The following is a 19,579-nucleotide window of genomic DNA, read 5'->3' as shown; positions in this document are numbered from 1 at the left end:
GTAGTTAACTGGGCCTTGCAGACTAGTGGAAGACAGAAAGATCTTAAGTTAATATAGAGATTTGGTGACATGAATTTCAGGGTCTGAGGCCTACATTCCATAGCAGACTCCTCCAAAGCTTGGGGAATCACTTGAGAGATGTTGGCAGCAAGATCCATCTTTATGACCAGAATTCTCAGAAATTTTAGAAATTTGTAGCACATGGCTAAGAGGGTATGGAAAAGTTCCTTGTCCTTTTTTCTCTTCCACTTTGGATTTTTATGAAATATGATCTTGGAACAGGTTGCAGAAGAGAGAATGGACCGGCAGAAGGGGAAATCACCTAGTAGAGTATCTGCTTTTGTACGGAGTGTCGATTGAAGTGCAACTGGCAAGTGAGAAGGCTGTTTATAACACATGTTAATGATGTAATAATCTTGTTTTGCTGAGTTCCTTTCACTTTGTTTTTTCTCCATTTGGAACTCTCTTTTGTTAATCCAACTAATGACTAGATATTGCCTGAACAGTTACTGAATCTAGTAATAATCCAAACATTTCTTTCAGTTGATGTTTTTTCTTTCTTTTCCCGAGTGACTTTGGACTGCAGTGATCTAGAATTGAAAAGGCTCAAATTTTCTCGACGTTTTAACATGAAGGCTGGAGGTATTTAAACATGAGGACCCAATTTGAAAGAAGAATCCAACAAATCCACATTCAAATTCTTTTGTTAGCACTTGAAATTTTCATTGTAGTATAAATTTCCTTGCCAATAAGCATTGTTCGAGATGATTTTCGATGTGCCAGGATATCCCCTTCATAGTGATTCTAGTTCTATTCTGTGCACGTGACAGCAACGAATCACTCATCACCTCAGTGTATAAGTTAAGCATTTTTCTTTTTCTTTTTCTTTTTTTCTTTTTTTATAATTTTTTATGGAGGCATTTTTCCATAAATTATTGTCTAAACAAAAATAAAAATAAGGAAACACATATTAGCCTTGCCGTCAGCAGTATTCTAGAAGCATCTAATAAAATTTCAATGTTACAATTAGATCTCTTATTCTTGTAGGCAATTCGGCATTGTACCTATCTCTCTCCCCCCTTTAGGGTAGGGCGAAGTACACAGGCAACAAAACGCAAATGATACCTGGTACTTAGATTCCATTTGTCAGGATGGGTAGAAAAACAAATGATATGGAAACATAGGGTTAGTTTTTTCAACACGTGTATGATAAAAGATAATGGAAAAAGTTGGAGAACGAAAAATAAGTATAAATCTTCTGTATTTGGTTGAGAAGAATAATTAGAGGAAAGAAACTATACTATTTAGTAGAAGTGACTTTTATTGTGATAGTGCTTAACAGTTGACCACGATTGCATTACACTTCATGCAAGTGTAAGACAAGGAAAATGAAGTAAGACTCGTATATAGACTGAGCAACTTTGCAGAGCATCTCAAGCAAGTTACTTCCTTCCATACAATTTCAAGCTAGTCACCTAAAGTTGAGATTCTTCGGTCTTTATGAGCCATTAGTGGGCTTGCCTTTTGCTTTAAGCCCCTGTAGAATCACAAAAAAAGAAAAAGAAAAAAAAAAAAAAAAAAAAGTGCTTTACATGAACAATTGTATCTGGTGTACTGTTGCCTTTGGTGCTTTTATGGAACCTTTCAGAAAGCCCTTGAAACCAAGCTTTTCTTCTGCTAAACAATAGCAGCAGCACCATTTCCGCAAAGAAGAACTAGAAAGAAACTACTATCAGATGGCTCGAAGTCATAGAGAAGAAGAAGTAGTAATCAAGCTTGATGATATTAATGATAATAGCAAAAAGATTAACGGAAGTCCAAGCAGCAATAACTTTCAGGGAAGAAGTGAATCTGTACGACGAAGAAATAAAGAGTTGTCTGACCAAGAAAACCACCAAGGGTACTTGAATTCAGGTGGAGCTGAGGTTGTAAAGTGTAGTTCAAATGTTTCATTTCAGCGAGGCTCGTGGAAGCCAGTGATGAGCATCACCAAGTCTAGGCTGATAGACCCGCCAGAGGAACCATGTCAAAGTTCAGTAAACTCTGGAAGGATGCCTGAGAAAGATCAAGATTATGAGGACGACGATGATACTGAAGACATCCCTCAAGAATATAAGAGAATAAAATTCAGCACACTGACAATGCTTCAATTTGTGAGTCTTATTTTGATTATTGCAGCCTTAGTTTGTAGCCTTAGGTTCCCATTTATAAAGAGGCACATAGTGTGTGATCTTCCATTATGGAAGTGGGAAATAATGGTTTTAGCATTAATCTGTGGACGTTTAGTCTCAGGTTGGGGGATTCGATTGGTTGTGTTCTATATAGAACGCAATTTTCTTTTGCGAAAACGGGTATTATATTTTGTTTATGGGCTAAGGAGATCTGTTCAGAATTGCCTCTGGTTGGGTTTGGTCTTGCTTGTATGGCATAGTATTTTCCATGAAAAGGTTACAACGAAGACAAAGAGCAAGATTTTGCCTTATTTAAATAAGGTTCTTGTTTGTTTTCTTGTGGGTAACGTAATATGGCTCCTGAAAACTCTGCTTGTTAAGGTCCTGGCTTCAAAATTTCATGTAAACACATTCTTTGAACGAATCCAGGAGGCTTTGTTTAATCAGTATGTGATCAAAACGCTCTCTAGTCCACCATTGTTTAAATGGCATGACACACGAGAAGAGGAAGCTATGGCTGAGATTCAAGAGCTAGAGAAAGCCGGGGTTACTTTGCTTGGTGACCCTGGGGAAACTCTGCCTTCCAGTAGTAGGAGGGTGATAGGAAGTGGTAGACTAGAAAAAAGTCCCGAGGTTGGGAAGAATTCTAGATTTTTGAGGAAAAGGTTTAAAAGGGAAGATGAGGAGATCTCTATTGATCAACTACATAAGCTGAATCAGAAGAATATATCAGCTTGGAATATGAGGAGGTTGGTTAATATTATCCTGCATGGGGATTTATCCACTCTGGATGAGCAGTTACTGGAGTCAAAAACTGAGGATGAAGCTTTGCTGCAAATTAGAAGTGAATGCCAGGCAAAAGAGGCAGCCAAGAGGATATTTCAGAATGTGGCAAAGCCAGGGTCGGAGTAAGTTCTTACATTCTTTCACCGTTTCTTTTCTTCCATCAGATGACAAAATAGGGTATAAAATACTAGTGTTTTTCCTCACTTTCTTTTTTCTATCAACAAGTCCGTGAGACACAAATCTTTTCACAACATTTTCCACAACATCGATGTGACTTATTGTGATTGGTATATGATAAAAGTGATGTCAATGATGGACCAATGTAAAAGTGATGAAACACCAATCATAACTCACCACTTTAACAAGTTGGGAAAATAATTGTGAAAAATGTTCCTAGCATTCATGAAGTAGTTCTTGTCTTGTTATTTGCTTTTGATAGTGATGTCCCATTCTGTCCTGATTGTTGCACAATGCAAACCTCTATGTAAGATACATTTACCTCAAGGATGTGATGCACTTTATGAGTAAAGAGGAAGCTTTGAAGACAATGCATCTGTTTGGAGTAGCAGCTGAGAATAAGGGATTCAGCAAGTCCTTCTTTAAGGACTGGGTGGTATGACTCTATTTCAATGTAAAAGATACTTGTGCTCTTTTTGTTCTGATTTATTTGATGGACACCTCCTAGTGGAGAAAGGAAAGAAACTGAATTTTTCTTTCATTATTTTCTATGAAACAATGACATAAAGTAAACTTCAATTTTGTTTTAGGTTAAAACATTTAGAGAGAGAAGGGCACTAGCATTATCTCTCACTGATACAAATACTGCTGTGGACGAACTCCATACTTTGTTGAACATTCTTGTAGCTATCATTACATTGATAATATGGCTGATTATACTCGGAGTTCCAATTATCCACTTCCTTGTCTTTATAAGTTCACAGCTTCTTTTGGTGGTGTTTATGTTTGGGAATACCTGCAGAACAGTATTTGAAGCAATCATCTTCTTATTTGTAATGCACCCATTTGATGTTGGTGATCGTTGTGAAGTGGATGGAGTCCAGGTAAGAAAGGAGGCTTAAAAAGATGTTTATTATGCACTCTCATATAAGCCAGTTTCTCAACTTTCATTAATGTTGTAACTTATGTTTCTTTGGGTTTCAGATGGTAGTCGACGAGATGAACATACTAACTACAGTTTTTTTGAGATTTGATAACCAAAAGATCATATACCCTAACAGTATTCTATCTACTAAGCCCATTGGTAACTATAATCGTAGTCCAGACATGGGAGATGCAATTGATTTCTGTATTAACATCTCCACCCCAATGGAAAAGGTCACCAGCATGAAAGAAAGAATAACAAGGTATGTATGGTCATGCATCTTCTTTCTTTCCTTACTATTGTTAATTTTTCCCTAGTACAACTCAATTCCTAGAGATATAGACTCTATTACACATTTAGAATCACGCACGGTATTAGTGGTGCCATTTACCACAACACTTTCGTTAGTGCATCACTTTACTCTTTCCATGAGCATGGACTAAGCCCATATGCCTTTCCACTTTTTATGGACTGTAAAACTATAGAACTTCATATTCATTCTAGGATTTGGATTGAGATATAATTTCTTCTGTAAAGTTGAATAGGGTTTTTCTCCATTCAAAAGCTTACACATGCAGTTCTCAATCACTGGTGAGAGTCAATAGACGTAACTGGGCCAACATCCACCCTGAGATAATCTGCTTTGTTTTAAATTCTTAATAAATTTCTTTCTCAAAACTAGCCCTTCAGTGCTCTGATTGTTGTAGACATGTTAAATTATCTAATTGGAATGATATCTTAGAAGGCCATGTAATGGGTGACTCTGCATTACTTGACATGGCCATTCAGGTGTATCAGCAGCTATGAATTGATGATAGGACCTACATATTGTTGTTAATCGATATGTTTTGCCACCAAAAAATAAAAATCCTTTTATAAATAATTTTTTGTTGTTGAGGGCCTCATTGCTGTTGAAATTGCAGGTATATTGAAAGCAAGAATGACCACTGGCAGCCAGGCCCAATGGTGATAATGAGGGACGTTATAGACATGAACAAACTAATGATGTCAGTGTGGCTTACACACAAAATGAACTATCAGGACATAAAGGAGAGATGGATTAGGAGAGACCTCCTGCTTGAAGAGATGATCAAAGTTTTCAAGGAGCTTGATATTGAATACCGCCTACTGCCTCTTGATGTGAATGTCCGGAACTTGCCCTCTCTGGTATCAGACAGGCTTCCTTCAACTTGGAAAACTTTTGCTAGCTAATTCTGTAGGACAAATATAGTGAGACCGACTCCTAGAATGAGCACTGGCACCCAGCACCAATTCCTTTTTGGTCTATGAAGGAATTGGCAAGGGTTCCCCATAAGAATTGTTGGATTTAGGAAAGGATTTATGGTGACTCAAGATAAACTTTTTATCTCCCTGATAAAATAGTAATGAAATACATTTCAAGTTTGTTGCATTGTCATAGTGTACTAATTTTTAAACATGGTAGCCCCCCATCAAGCACACAGAAACTAGCTAAAAGATCTCAGTTGCATGTGGCTTTGTATTTTGGATGTGGCTTTGTATTTTGGCAAAGAGGTAATAAATCGTCCTCTGGATGGTCTTTTACAACATTTCAGTTAACTGAAAAAAAGAGTGAGCACACTTAGGAGGCGTTTGGTTCGCTGTGATATTACATTACACCGTAATATTACATTATTGTAATTTTACATCAATGTAATTTCAATACAAAAATACAACATCACATTGTTTAGGAATATAATAAGATTAAGGTAATGTGATATATTTTGTAATTTTAGATTATGATAATGTTAGAAAAAATAAAATAAACCAAAAATTTTAATGTCACATCATCGTAATGTGCATCACATTAAAGGCACATCACAGCGAACCAAACACCTCTTTTAGTGGTGAAATTACATATGTAAACAAGAAATAGCACCACAAATTGAAACCTTAGCATAGTTGGTTTCAATTACAACGAGTAACAGACTTTTACCCTCTATTAATTGTATAGAAACCCTAGCACAGTTGGTTTTAGAAATCTTGAGCCCAAGAATTCAAGAAATTATTCTTTACATCGGTGTATTACACATTCCTTTCACATAAATATGGATCATATCTATTGGATCCACATGTGGGATTTATTTTCATGATTGAGAAAAATTTAATAGCTCACCCTTAATTTTGCTCCCATAAGATCATAGAATTAGAAGGTTCTTCTAGTGACCTTGGATAGCCCATGGCAGAACTGTAGATCTTAGCCGTTGTTTTGACTTATGAGCATTTAGTTGGGATTAAAAGAGATGTAAATAACTAAATAGTGTTGCTCATCTATATCTATATTATATCTAAAAAATGAAACGTAGCATTTATTGTTGCTACACTCCAATTCAGTGGCCACATCACTTACTTATTTTCAACCATTTTTCTCTTTTTTTTTACTATTCTTCTTTCTATTGATTTTGTACTTTACTGTTACATTTCCTCAAACCTTTACCCATCACTTTTACCTTTTCATTTCCACACTACTCTTAACCTTAATGTAACTCTTCTTTTATCCCTTCATCTTCCTTTTATTTTCCTTTTATATTGACTCTTCTTATCCCCATCACATTTCTATAAATTTCCTATTCCCTCTCATTCTATATATATTTTCCCATACAAAAAAAGGTTACTACTCTCTCTCTCTCTCTCTCTCTCTCTCTAATTTTTTTTTTTGGTGGATTTTTTTAATTTTTTGTACCATTACTTTATGTCGATCACATTTTGTGTTCTTTAGAACTCTACTTTGTTGGATTGATAAAATTTGGGTTTGTGTTTTTAAGTTGTTAATTTTTTTTTTCATTGTTATATAGTATATAAGAATATAATGTTATTATATAGCATGATTTGGATAATTTGATGTGACTATAATCACATTTTGGGCTTTGCTCATCATCTTTCTTCTTTTATTTCTCTATTTTCTCACTTACATGAAGGAGCCATTAATTTCAATTTTTTGTATATTTTGATCAAATTTGATAGTGTTAGTGGAAGTTTCAATAGTTTATTATGTTTAATATGGATTAGAATTGTAAGGGTATTGAAAGTATAAATGGAGGCGCATACACCTTTATGCTGTTGTTGTTGTTTTTGTTTTTTTTTTGTTTTTTGTTTTTTTTTTTTCTAGAAAACAATGTTCAGTGATAGTATAGTAAATGTAAATGTAATAAATTCGAATATAGGGGTACCTTTCTTGAGGTTTACCTTTCCTCAAGGTGGAACAAAATAGACCAAAGTGCCTACATATGCTGGAAGTGTTTCTCACTAAATCTATGTTTTGCTACATATTTTATATGGTTTTGATATGAAATATTTATGCTATTGTGATATACCATATGTCATTCTCTAACCTTCTAATAAGAAAAGCTTACTGTATATCCATTTAAATTTAATTAATATTTTCATGATTTATTTAATTTTTATTATTTATTTCTTTTCAACAATAAATAATTTTATTCTCTTAAACTTAACGGGAACCACTTAGATTTAGGTGTGTAAATGCCAAGAAAGACATCCAATAGCCAATGTGTAAAAGTTGCAACAGCAAAAGGTGTTGATTCATGCTCTAATGTCTAGAAAGCAAACTAACATGTAATTTCAAAAGTGGTAAATGTAAAGAGAGTGAGAAATATTTTTTATTTTATTTTATTTTTTGTGAAAACTATGCATAGAATGGAAGAGAGTGAAAATTTTATAGTAAGAGGATGAGAATAAGAAGAACCAAAATGAAGGAAGATAAATGGATAGAGGAATAGTAACACTAAGGTAGAGAGTAGTGTGGAGATAAAAATGTAAAATGTAGGGAGAAATGTTAGACAGAGTGTAAAAACAAATTAGAAAATTAATAGTTAAGAAAAGTTAAAAACAAGAGAGAGATAATATTTTAATTTTTAAATAATGAAAATTTTAATTAACTCTATCTCTCTCCAAAAAAAAGTGATTACTCTCTCTCTCTCTCTCTCTCTCTCTCTCTCTCTCTCTCTCTCTCTCTCTCTCTCTCTCTCTCTCTCTCTCTGTTATCTATTATTTCTTGCAACTTTATTTTAGGTTGATGAACAATGGCGGCTTCACCTCTAAGCTAGTTTGGTCCTACGACCACCCTGACTTGTAAAAAAATGTATATATATTTGTCAAAAAAAAATATATATATATATATATATATACACTAAACTAATCTATTGTGATCACCCTAATAAAAATATTTGGCACCTTGACTTAAAAATCACAAGAATTTGAGTTCAATAAAAATAAGAGTATTGCTACATATACAACAATTTCACAATAAATATTATGTAGTAAGCAGTTATTGATTCTAATTTGGGCCCAACATTAACATTACTTTTAAATCTTCTAATAACAGCTTGACATATAAGATTTGTTGTGAAAATGTTGTAAACATAGCATTACTCCAAAAATAATTTTGGCCCTCAAACATAATCCTTAATCCTTAACCCCTTAAAAAAAATAAAAAAAAAAACAAGACTAAACTAAACAACAAATGAACAAATTATTAAAAAAAAAATCCTATTAAAAAAAATTGTAATCATTCCAATTTGTAACTCATTTAGCACATTACATAAAAATAATATATAATTTCTGTTTTCCTTAAAAAAAAACACCAGGAAAAATTAATGTGGCCGTAAATTCTTCATAATGAGCACCCTAACAAAATTTCCAAGATGAATCATTATATATATATTTTTTATAACACTATTTTGAGTTAACATGGTTTGGTAGTGTGTGTTTTGAGTTCTCCATCATAATCTCTCTCTCTCTCAGCTTTTTTTTTTTTTTTTTTTTTGACATAATACTTAGTTATTTTGAATGTTTGAATTTGAATTTATATCAAAATATAATCTTGCTATGTATTTGAATGTGTTTTCTAACTATTTGAGTAATATCATGTGTAATTTGTGATAAGTTTTGATTATCATGATAATCTCCTTTAAGAGAATGAGAAAATTGAATAATATATTTGAAAATTAAAGAGTTTAGTTGTAAAACGAAAACATATATATAACGTACCATAATATAAATTATAAAATATGGACCACCTCAAAAAAGAATAATATCAATCACACACACCAAAAATATTAAAATGATATATTTGTAAAGATAGATAGATGAAAAATAATTTTAGAAATTGTTTAATTTATAGGAAGAACAAATTATCTTCCACAAAATTTTAAAAACAATTTATACATTATACCACAATTATAAAATGCTTATTTATTTTCACGCATTGCATGAATTTGCGACTAATTCTCCTACTAAGTTTGTTTTGGCAAATAGGCCTTATGTATGTTGTAATAAGTGTTCCCTTCTTTAATTTGAAAGATTTAAGGGAAAATGTTAGTAGTTTGATGTTGATGGCCCAGAATCAAACTGCTTTGTCATTTCGGCCCATACAAGGCTGCAGTGGACCATTGCCCGTAGTAGAATTGGACCGATGAGACTGGCTAGCCCTTGGCAGAGCTGAGACCATGAGAGTTGGAAATCTCAGGATTGAATTCTTGCGCTATGCCCATAGGCTTAAGCAATTAAGCAGCCCGGTTTGATCATGGGTCCAACTCTACTTAACGAAACAGGAATACACATATCAAACTCACACAGAGAGTGTGTGTGTGTGAGAGAGAGACGGCAAGCAAGCGAAACCCAAAACCCGCCAAAGCTACCGAACTTCCCATTCCTACAACGGTAGCTCCAGTAAAAGTGTACGGACCACCCATGTCCACAGCGGTGTCCAGCTTATCTCCATTAACATGTCCAAGGGCGAGCACAAAAGGCCTGAGTTCCTCAAGCTCCAGGTACTTTTACAATTACATACACACAATTCTCTCTCTCTCTCTTTTCGATTAATTCGCTATATTATATAAGCCTTGACGCTCTCTTATGCATGATTGTTACAGCCCTTTGGCTAAGTATCTCCATTTTTGGTAAATCGGTAGTATTATCCAAAATTTCATCATTTTTTATTCATTCTCTTTTCTGGCTTTCTTTCTGTATATGTAACTCCATATTATAAAATACGATTTGGGTTGTTTTTGTGCGTGTGTAAGCCATGACTAACTAACTAGTCAATAGGTAATCATAAATGCTTCCACCAGATATGTACTATAATAATTTACCAATTGCGTATTTTTAATCAAAATTCTTTAACTAATGAATGTAAATCAGAGCACCACAATACATATGCCATAAAAAATTAAAATTACCCATAACAATACACAGGCTTGGAGATCTTGTACATCCCCCGAGGAATTGGATAACATTCTTGTGCTGGATATTCCTGAATGTAGGCAATGAGTAACAACTTTTCTTTTTATAAAAATCTCCATAAATATTGTCTCAGCATATTAAAAGTTAATGACATTTTACAAAGGCTTATAGTCTAATGCTTGTGTTTCATATTAATTTGAAATTATATTATTTAACAAATAAACTGTGTGTGTGTGTGTGTGTGGCAGCCAATAGGTCTTGAAGCTCTGCCCTTCTGCTTCGAGACTCTGTATTACACACGCACAAAAACAACCCAAATCGTATTTTATAAGTTTTTGATTAACAATTTTGGCTACTGCCCATGATGTGTAACTACTCCCTAACTTAAAATTTTGACTAGTGACCCCTAATTGATGCGGCACATGATTGCAGGTAGCATGATAGGATGTGAAGGCATTAATTTCAGTTTAATAAGGACTCAGAAGTCAGAGTTCTACTTATGGTTTTCTTGAATATTATAATTAACAGGTGTGAGAGCTTATTAGGTATTAATGGATGAAAGTTGATGAAAGGGCACTACTGATTGTCATGAAATTTTTTAATGGCCTATGTATTTCTTTTTGATTAATATTCCCTTTTCTTTCTGCTTCCAGAGTAGAGGGCAGCTGCATGCATTCTTATCCTTGATTTATTGCTTCTTCCGGATGGGAACTTTGTTAGGTTGTTTCATGGCTGTAAACATGACCTTAAGATTGATCTAAGTTTTTATCTACTAAATTTCAAAAAAATTGTCTACCAGGCTGTCAAGATTGCTGATTTTCTCAATATGGTGTGACTGCCGAAACTGGAACATACTTTTGGATGGCTCAAGAGGTCTGTTTCTTTATATATGAATTCAATGTTTTTTAAACATTTTACTTGATTTCAGTTGAACAAAGGATATTAAGTTTCTAGCTAGGCATAATTTTCTAGTTGTTATACCCTACTATTCAGTTTCAAAATACTGAAGAAAAAAAAAAAGAAGGCAAACGTACTATGTACATCACCCTTTTTTCCTTCTGCCATTTCTTCAATACAAATAGGAATATGGTATGCTAGATGATATCATCTTTTTAATTGCACAAAACCCAAAAAAGATTGTCAAACAGGGAGGAAAATGGGAAGAAATACTTTTAAATGAAAAATGAATCCAGGGCTTTTAGGGAAGTTGCTTCAAAACAATGCTTGAATAGATGAATGATAGAACAAATTTTTGATATTACTAGCATACACATAGGGTGCACCAAGGAGGGCATAGGCCTTGAGTTATGAGGGACATATATAATAGATAAAAACTGGGATATAGTTTTGTTGTGTCAAATCTCTATATAGCTTTTATACTGTTGAAAGTTGATACATGAATTTGTCAACCCTCTTATGGTTTTGTTGTTTACTCACTGTTGCATGGCTTAAATGATGGTGTTGATCTTGTGGCTTTGGTAGCTTCCCCAATCGTTTGACATGTTTTTTTGTTTGTTGTTGATGCATGAAAGGCTATCGAACAAAAACCATATGATCACAAAGTTGATGTTTTCAGCTTTGGAGTTCTACAGTGGGAGTTACTTACAGGAAAGGTAATGTGCCACTGTTGCATGGCTTAAATGATGGTGTTGACCTTGTGGCTTTGGTAGCTTCCCCAATCGTTTGACATGTTTTTTTTGTTTGTTGTGGATGTATGAAAGGTTATCGAACACAAACCATCTGATCACGAAGTTGATGTTTTCAGCTTTGGAGTTCTACAGTGGGAGTTGCTTACAGGAAAGGTAATGTGCCACTTTGTTGGTAGTGATAATGAGTGCTGGTGAAGAAAATATAACTCTCCTCAGAAAATTACTTTGCTATATCTTCAAAAAATTTATGGTTGCAAAGACTTCATATCTATCATCTTGTTTTCTGACTGAAATGCCAGCTCCTGTATGAGCACTTTACGCCATTACAAGCAGCAGTTGGTGTGGTTCAGATGGTATTCCTCCATTAAATGTTTTGATATTGTAAATAAAATCTTGTTAATCTTCATCTACCCCAACAAGATCTTCTGTTTCTGTCTTTGTTTCTAGGTCTTTTGTGTGTGTGTGTGTGTGTGTGTGTTTTCCCCTTTCGGTTCAAGTGAAAATTTTAGTTCATCATCATCCCCATTTTCACCAACAATATAATTGCTCTAGCCCCTGAACCTTTGACCACTAAGCGGGTGACACAACTACCTAATCTCCATGCCTACAAAGAGGGATTTAGTCCATTCCAATGAATGAGTATGCCGAGCAAATCACATCTGCACAAAGAACCTGCTGGTATAGACTGTGTGTGTGAAGAGTAGGGTATTTCTTATTTTTGAGAGAATTTAAAAAAAATAAAAATAAAATAAAAACTGAAGTTGTTTTCTGGGCCTTGCAGACTAGTGGAAGACAGAAAGATCTTTAATTAATATAGAGATTTGGTGACATGAATTTCAGGGTCTGAGGCCTACAATTCTGAGGCATACTCCTCCAAAGCTTGGGGAATTGCTTGAGAGATGTTGGCAGCAAGATCCATCTTTGAGACCAGAATTCTCCAAATTTTATATAATTTGCGGCACATGGCCAAGAGGGTATGGAAAAGTTCTTTCTCCTTTTTTTTTTTTTTTTTTTTTTTTTTCCTCTTCCACTTCGGGTTTTTATGAACTATGATCTTGGAACAGGTTGCAGATGAGAGAATGGACCGGCAGAAGAGGAAATCTCCTAGAAGGGTATCCGCCATTGTACAGAGCATCAATTGAAGTGGCAACTGGCAAGTGAGAAGCTGTTTATAACACATGTAATGATGTAATAATCTTGTTTTGCTGAGTTCCTTTCACTTTGTATTTCCTCCATTTGGTACTTTCTTCTTTTAATCTAACTAATTACTAGATAATGCCCTAACGGTTACTGAATTTAGTAATAATCCAATCACTTCTGTAAGTAGATTTTTTATTTTCTTTTCCTGGGTGCCTTTGGACTGCGGTGATCTAGAACTGAAAGGCTCAAATTTTCTCGACGTTTAAACATTAAGGCTGGAGGTGTTTAAGCATGAGGACCCAATTTGAAACAAGAAACCAACTAATCCACATTCAAATTCTTTTGATAGCACTTGAAATTTTCATTGTGGTATAAACTTCCTTGCCAATAAGTACGGTTTGAGATGATTTTTGATGTGCCTAGATATCCCTCTTTCATAGCGATTCTAGTTCTATTCTATGCCCGTGACAGCAACAAATCACTCATCACCTCAGCATGTAAGAAAGGCATTTTTCCATAAATTATAGTCTAAACAAAAATTTTAGGAAATCAAAATCAGGAAATACATAATAGCCTTGCTGTCAGTTGTATTATTGAAGTATCTAATAAATTTTCCTTATTATAATTAGATGTCTTATTCTGGTAGGCATTGAACCGACCTCTCTCTTCCTTTGAGTGGTTGGGCAAGGACGCAAGGTACATCAACAATAAAACAAAAATGATACTTAGACAAGTGGAAAATTGAAGATAGAAAAATGAGTAGTTTTACTTTTTTTCAACATGTATATTATAGACTGAGAAACTTTGCAGAGCACCTCAGGCAAGTTACTTCCCTCCACGCAATTAATTTCAAAGCTACCACTTTTAAACTCGATATTCTTCGGTATTGATGATAAGTAATAAGTGGACTGCCATTTGCTAAGAAGCACATCTAAAATAGTGCTTATACAAGTTGGTCGAATTCTTTTTATGGAACCTTTCTGAAAGCCCTTGAAACCAAGCTCCTCTCTTCTGCTAAACAATAACAGCACCACCATTTACACAAAGAAGAACGAGAAAGAAATTACTATCAGATGGCTCAAAGTCAAAGAGAAGTAGTAATCAAGCCTGATGATATTAACGGAAGTCCATGCAGCAATAACTTTCAGGGAAGAAGTGAGTGTCTACAACGAAGAAATAAAGAGCTTTCGGACCAAGAAAACCGCCAAGGGTACTTGAATTTAGGTGGAGCGGAGGTTGCAAAGTGTAGTTCAAATGTTTCATTTAGGCAGCGTTCTTGGAAGTCAGCGATGAGCATGAACAAGTCTAGGCTGATAGACCCACAAGAGGAACCATGTCAAAGTTCAGCAAACTCTGGAAGAATGCCTGAGAAAGATCAAGATTATCAGGACAATGATGACATTGATGACATCCCGCAAGAATATAAGAGAATGAAATTCAGCACACTGACAATGCTTCAATCTTTGAGTCTTATTTTGATTATTGCAGCCTTAGTTTTTAACTTTTGGTTCCCAATTATAAAAAAACACATAGTGTGGGATCTTCCATTATGGAAGTGGGAAATAATGGTTTTAACATTAGTCTGTGGACATTTAGTCTCGGGTTGGGGAATTCGAGTGGTTGTGTTCTTTATAGAACGCAATTTCTTTTTGCGAAAACAGTTATTGTATTTTGTTTATGGGCTAAGGAAATCCGTTCAGAATTGCCTCTGGTTGGGTTTGGTTCTGCTTGTGTGGCATAGTATTTTCCATGACAAGGTTAAAAAGGAGAGAAAGAACAAAATTCTGCCTTATGTAAATAAGGTTCTAGTTTGTTTTCTTGCGGGCACCCTAATATGGCTCATGAAAACTCTGCTTGTTAAGGTCCTGGCTTCAACCTTTCATGTAAACACATTCTTTGAACGAATCCAGGAGGCTTTGTTTAATCAGTATGTCATCAAAATACTCTCTAGTTCGCCATTGTTTAAAAGGCATGATACAGAAGAGGAAGCTATGGCTGAGGTTCAAGAGCTTGAGAAAGCTGGGGTCACTTTGCCTGGTGACCCTGGGACAACTCTGCTTCCTAGGTGTAGGAAGGTGATAGAAAGTGGTAGACCAAAAAAGAGTCCCATGGTTGGGAAGAATTCTAGATTTTCGAGGACAATGTATAAAAGGGAAAATGAGGAGATCTCTGTTGATCACCTGCATAAGCTAAATCAGAAGAATATATCAGCTTGGAATATGAAGAGGATGGTTAATATTATCCAGCATGGGGATTTATCCACTCTGTGATGTAGGACACAATTTACTATTTAATTATTGTAATTTATTATTTTTGATATTTTTATGTAAAAAAACGTTATTTTAGGTTTAGATGATTTATTTCCTTGTTTTTAGGTGCATTTAATGCTTTTTAGGTCAAATTTGGTTCCTGTTATGGTTAGGTATCAATTATGAGTTATTTTAGATTATATTTTCTTGTATGTCAAGTTTTAAGGAGCCCTTAAATAGGCCTCTAAGTCTGTAAACGTTTTTCATAGTTTATTATTAATAAAAATTCAGACTTATGTCTATTGTATTTTCTGGTGGATTCCAGACCTATCACCTTGTGGATTCAAGGAACCCCTCGTGGACTCGAGGTTTACTACCCAGGAACTAACAGTTTAGTTTCTGTCCATCAAAGAGAGCATCGTGTGTGCTTTCTCTTTAGGCTTCCGCGACATCAGTTGGTATCAGAGCCTTGACTTTCCCTGGTCTAATGGCTAACCGGCGAGACGGTGACCACCATAACAATGACGGCGATGACGACGTCAACAACCCAGTCCTCACTAGGGCTGAGTTCCTTAATTTTCGTGATGAGAATCACCAATTTTGTGAAAAGAGTCAGAAAATTATAGACGAAATCCAACAAAAGATTGCTACTCTTCTTGCTAGGAAATCATCCTGCAGCAACAATGTTCGATATATTCAAAGACGCACTCCAAACTACAAGAAAATTCCATTCTTTGACAGAGATATGTGTAAGATGGATTTTATTGACTGGCTTCTTGATTTGGAAGAGTATTTTAATTTTTGGAAGATTTGTGATGAAGAAAAGGTGTGGCTTGCGTCTAATAAATTAGACAATGAAGCAGAAGAATGGTGGGAAGACATTCAAATTGATAGAAAGCGACGAGGTAAGCATCCAATTCGCTCTTGGCAAAGAATGAAAAGAGTATTAATTGATTTATGGTTTCCTAATGACTATTATGATATACTAGATTATACAAGTGTTGATTATAAATCTGTATATTCATATGAAAAGCAATATATTCAAAACCAAAATTATGACAGCCAAGTCCATGTGTCAAGTAAAGGAAAGGGTTTGAGGGTTGAGAAGAAGCAGTCTATTTCTAAAGAAAATTTTGAAGTGGTTAGAAAAGATCAAGATTTGCTACAAGTTATTGAATTGAAGATTGAAAATACCACTTGTCAAAAATTTGAAGAAGAGGTCAAAGAAACGAAGGTTGAGTTGATTGTGAATAATGACATGAAGGAAGAGATGGTAATTAGTGAGAATATTGTGGAAGATTCAATTGAGGTCAAATATGAGGATGAGTCCACAATTCACAATCCTTAGGTCTCAGTTGATTTGTTGAAGATGACTATACAATATGTTGATTTTCTTGGAGTAGAAAATTTTAATTTTACTATCAACCCTTTGTTGATTGATGTTGCAAATAAATTGAAGATAGATGAGAAGAAATTTGATGCTACACTTTATGACAGATTCAAGTTTCAGAACCGGATCAAGTTATTAAAACATTTAAAGTATTTGTTTATTTGGAGTGGAAGATTTCAGATTTCAAAGATGAACTCGAGGACGAGTTTGTTTCAAGTGGAGGGGTCTGATGTAAGACACAATTTACTATTTAATTATTGTAATTTATTATTTTTGGTATTTTTATGTAAAAAACCGTTATTTTAGGTTTAGATGATTTATTTCCTTGTTTTTAGGTGCATTTAATGCTTTTAAGGTCAAATTTGGTTCCTGTTATGGTTAGGTATCAATTAGGAGTTATTTTAGATTATATTTTCTTGTATGTCAAGTTTTAAGGAGCCCTTAAATAGGCCTCTAAGTCTGTAAACGTTTTTCATAGTTTATTATCAATAAAAATTCAGACTTATGTCTATTGTATTCTCTGGTGGATTCCAGACCTATCACCTTGTGGATTCAAGGAACCCCTCGTGGACTCGAGGTTTACTACCCAGGAACTAACAGTTTAGTTTCTGTCCATCAAAGAGAGCATCGTGTGTGCTTTCTCTTAGTGAATGTTCAAAACTTGCCACCTCCGGTATCAAACAGGCTTCCTCCAACTTGGAAAACCTGTGCTAGCTGATTATGCCGGTCATATATAGTGAGGCCAATTTCTAGAATGAGCATTGGCACCTAGCGCCAATTCTTTTTCAGCTTGTGAAGGAATTGGCAAGGGTTTCCCATAGAATTGTTGGATCTGGAAATGATTTATGGTGACTCAAGAAAAACACTTACCTCCCTGATGAGATTCATTACTAGTTTGTTGCATTGTCACATCTATCTATATAATATCTAAAAATTAAAGCATAACATTTATAGTTGCTATGCTTTTATTGAGGCAAATCAATGTAGCATTTTAGTCCATTTGATCCATTTCAATTGTAAGATCTATTAGTAAATAACTAAATGAGTTACTTTAATTATTTTGTCCAAATCTATTAGTACTTGAAGTCATTTAAGCATTTTTAAAATTAATATTAATCAAACAATATGATTTTTTGAAATAATGCATTCTATGAATGTTTTCATTTAAATTTTTAATAGTAAAAAAAAAAACATTTAAATGATATTGTTTACTAAGTGTGCATTTGGGATTGCTTAAAAAGCTAGTTTTTTTACTATTTAGTTTATTTTTGCTATTATTCATGGGTCCCGTTGCACTTTTTGGTGTTATTCATGAGCCTTGTTGTATTATTTTTGTTACCTTTTAACTTTATTTACAGTACTTTCAGCAAAAAAATTTTAGTTTCAGCTAAATAAGTTGTTCCCAAACAGACATTAACTAAAACATTTATATAGTAACATGATTGGTTAGTTTCACATCAACAACATAATAAAAAAATCCTTTTTTTTATTTTTATTTTAATGATACCGTAATTAGTACAAATTTTATTGCATATAAGTTTTACAAATCTATATAATATTTAAAAGTAAAGTGCAGTATTTATTATTATTACACTCATTTTGAATCACATCAGCGTAACATTTCAGTCCACTTTGGTCTAAGTAGGTCCACTTAGGTCCATTTAGTCCAATTGGGTCCACTTCTTTATAAAAATAGGGTGGGAGAATGAATCTTTCCCCAATCAAGTATTGTTCGCTTTGGGATGGACATGGTCGACCCTTGCTCCCACCCGCACGAATTTGCTCAATCCCACATCGAGGAGAGACGCCTCCCACCCTTGCCTTATAAGCACTTGGCCTAAGGAAATGTGTATCATACTGTGTGTGATAATATACATACATATATATATATATATATTAATGGATGATAAGAAGTTAAGTTGATATTAAATTATTAAGTTTTTGTGCGTATCAAACTTTATACAAAGAAGTGATTTCAAATTAAAATTTATCTATTTTTTTAAAAAATCTATAAAAGAAAAAGATAAGAAAAAAAATTATATCTATTTTTTTTAAAATCTAAAAAAAAAAAAATCAATAATCATCGGATTCAACACTTTCAGAAAAAAAAAAAAAAAAAAAACCCACAATCCAAATTTGTGATTTTGTAGAGCCTAGACTTTCATTAAACTTTCTCTTTAAATTATAAACAACATTATCGGGCTTTTAGATTGAGGAAGATAGAATTACCTTGTAAATAAGGAAAAAATTGAAGAGAAGACTGAGCATGCCGTGTTATAGAATGAAAGTGTGAAATTGATATTCCTCCTTCTTTAATTTATAAGCTAGATCTAAATGACTACATTTCCTTCTCCCAAAAAAAAAGATTGACAATTCCCTTGTAGCAATGAATTGATTTAGTCTCATGATATCAAAATCCAATAATAATCTACTTTAAATAGTCGCATATTCACATGTACTTGAAAGAGAAGTACAGTTCCAGTTAAACCTACTATATAAATCTCATTAAGAGATGATATTTGATTAGAAGAAAGAGATAATGTAACTTTAAAATATGTATTAAGGTAATTAAGTTGTATCAATTATTTAATTATTTTTTCTTTTTTAATTGTGTTTGACAAACCGTAGGAATAAAAAAATGGAAAAAAGAAGAATAATATATTTATATAAAAAAGAAGAAGAAGAAGAAAAATTGCAAACGTAGAAATCAAAAATTTGGGGGAAGGGTGGGAGGAAGAAGAATTACATAATATAATATATATATATATATTTTAATGGAGAGAAGAAGTTAAGTTGATATTAAATTATTAGTTTTTGTGGTATCAAACTTTATCCAAAGAAGTGATTTCAAATTAAAATTTATCTATTTTTTT

General features: G+C 33.8%; 2 protein-coding genes across 21 annotated transcripts in view; both read left to right on the top strand.

Annotated features, from left to right (window-relative positions):
- The window catches only part of LOC112009310 (mechanosensitive ion channel protein 4), a 31,926-nt gene that overhangs the window by 3,413 nt on the left and 8,934 nt on the right, over nucleotides 1-19,579 (top strand). For 12 of the 16 annotated variants that reach the window (XM_065775070.1, XM_065775063.1, XM_065775074.1 and 9 more), the window contains 5 exons: nucleotides 81-3,079; nucleotides 3,447-3,570; nucleotides 3,725-4,018; nucleotides 4,119-4,321; nucleotides 4,983-5,527. In XM_065775070.1, coding sequence (XP_065631142.1) covers nucleotides 1,737-3,079; nucleotides 3,447-3,570; nucleotides 3,725-4,018; nucleotides 4,119-4,321; nucleotides 4,983-5,271 — 2,253 coding nt within the window. In that variant the 5' untranslated portion in view covers nucleotides 81-1,736 and the 3' untranslated portion in view covers nucleotides 5,272-5,527. Of the gene's footprint in view, nucleotides 1-80; nucleotides 3,080-3,446; nucleotides 3,571-3,724; nucleotides 4,019-4,118; nucleotides 4,322-4,982; nucleotides 5,528-19,579 lie in introns of those variants that run through there. The other 4 variants (XM_065775076.1, XM_065775066.1, XM_065775073.1 and 1 more) reach the window with 4 other exon arrangements.
- On the top strand, nucleotides 9,672-13,250 carry LOC112031622 (serine/threonine-protein kinase STY17). 5 transcript variants are annotated; one of them, XR_010629620.1, is made up of 8 exons: nucleotides 9,672-9,866; nucleotides 10,711-10,806; nucleotides 10,932-10,998; nucleotides 11,078-11,151; nucleotides 11,811-11,891; nucleotides 12,000-12,080; nucleotides 12,709-12,901; nucleotides 12,992-13,250. XR_010629620.1 is itself a non-coding variant. In XM_024064317.2 (8 exons), the coding sequence occupies exons 4-8, from the start codon at nucleotides 11,140-11,142 to the stop codon at nucleotides 13,086-13,088; spliced, it is 405 nt and encodes a 134-aa protein (XP_023920085.2). In that variant the 5' UTR covers nucleotides 9,672-9,866; nucleotides 10,711-10,806; nucleotides 10,932-10,998; nucleotides 11,078-11,139; the 3' UTR covers nucleotides 13,089-13,250. The 5 variants fall into 5 exon arrangements, 4 of the variants coding, with proteins under 4 accessions (XP_023920085.2, XP_023920088.2, XP_023920089.2 ...); XM_024064317.2 differs by having other exon boundaries at nucleotides 12,768-12,901; XM_024064320.2 differs by lacking the exon at nucleotides 10,711-10,806 and having other exon boundaries at nucleotides 12,768-12,901.

This window comes from Quercus suber, unplaced genomic scaffold (genome assembly GCF_002906115.3).
Source record: "Quercus suber isolate HL8 unplaced genomic scaffold, Cork oak 2.0 scaffold_104, whole genome shotgun sequence".
Classification (NCBI taxonomy): Eukaryota; Viridiplantae; Streptophyta; class Magnoliopsida; order Fagales; family Fagaceae; genus Quercus; species Quercus suber.
Note: the sequence above shows the minus strand (reverse complement) of the source record. Positions and strands in the feature narration are given on the sequence as shown.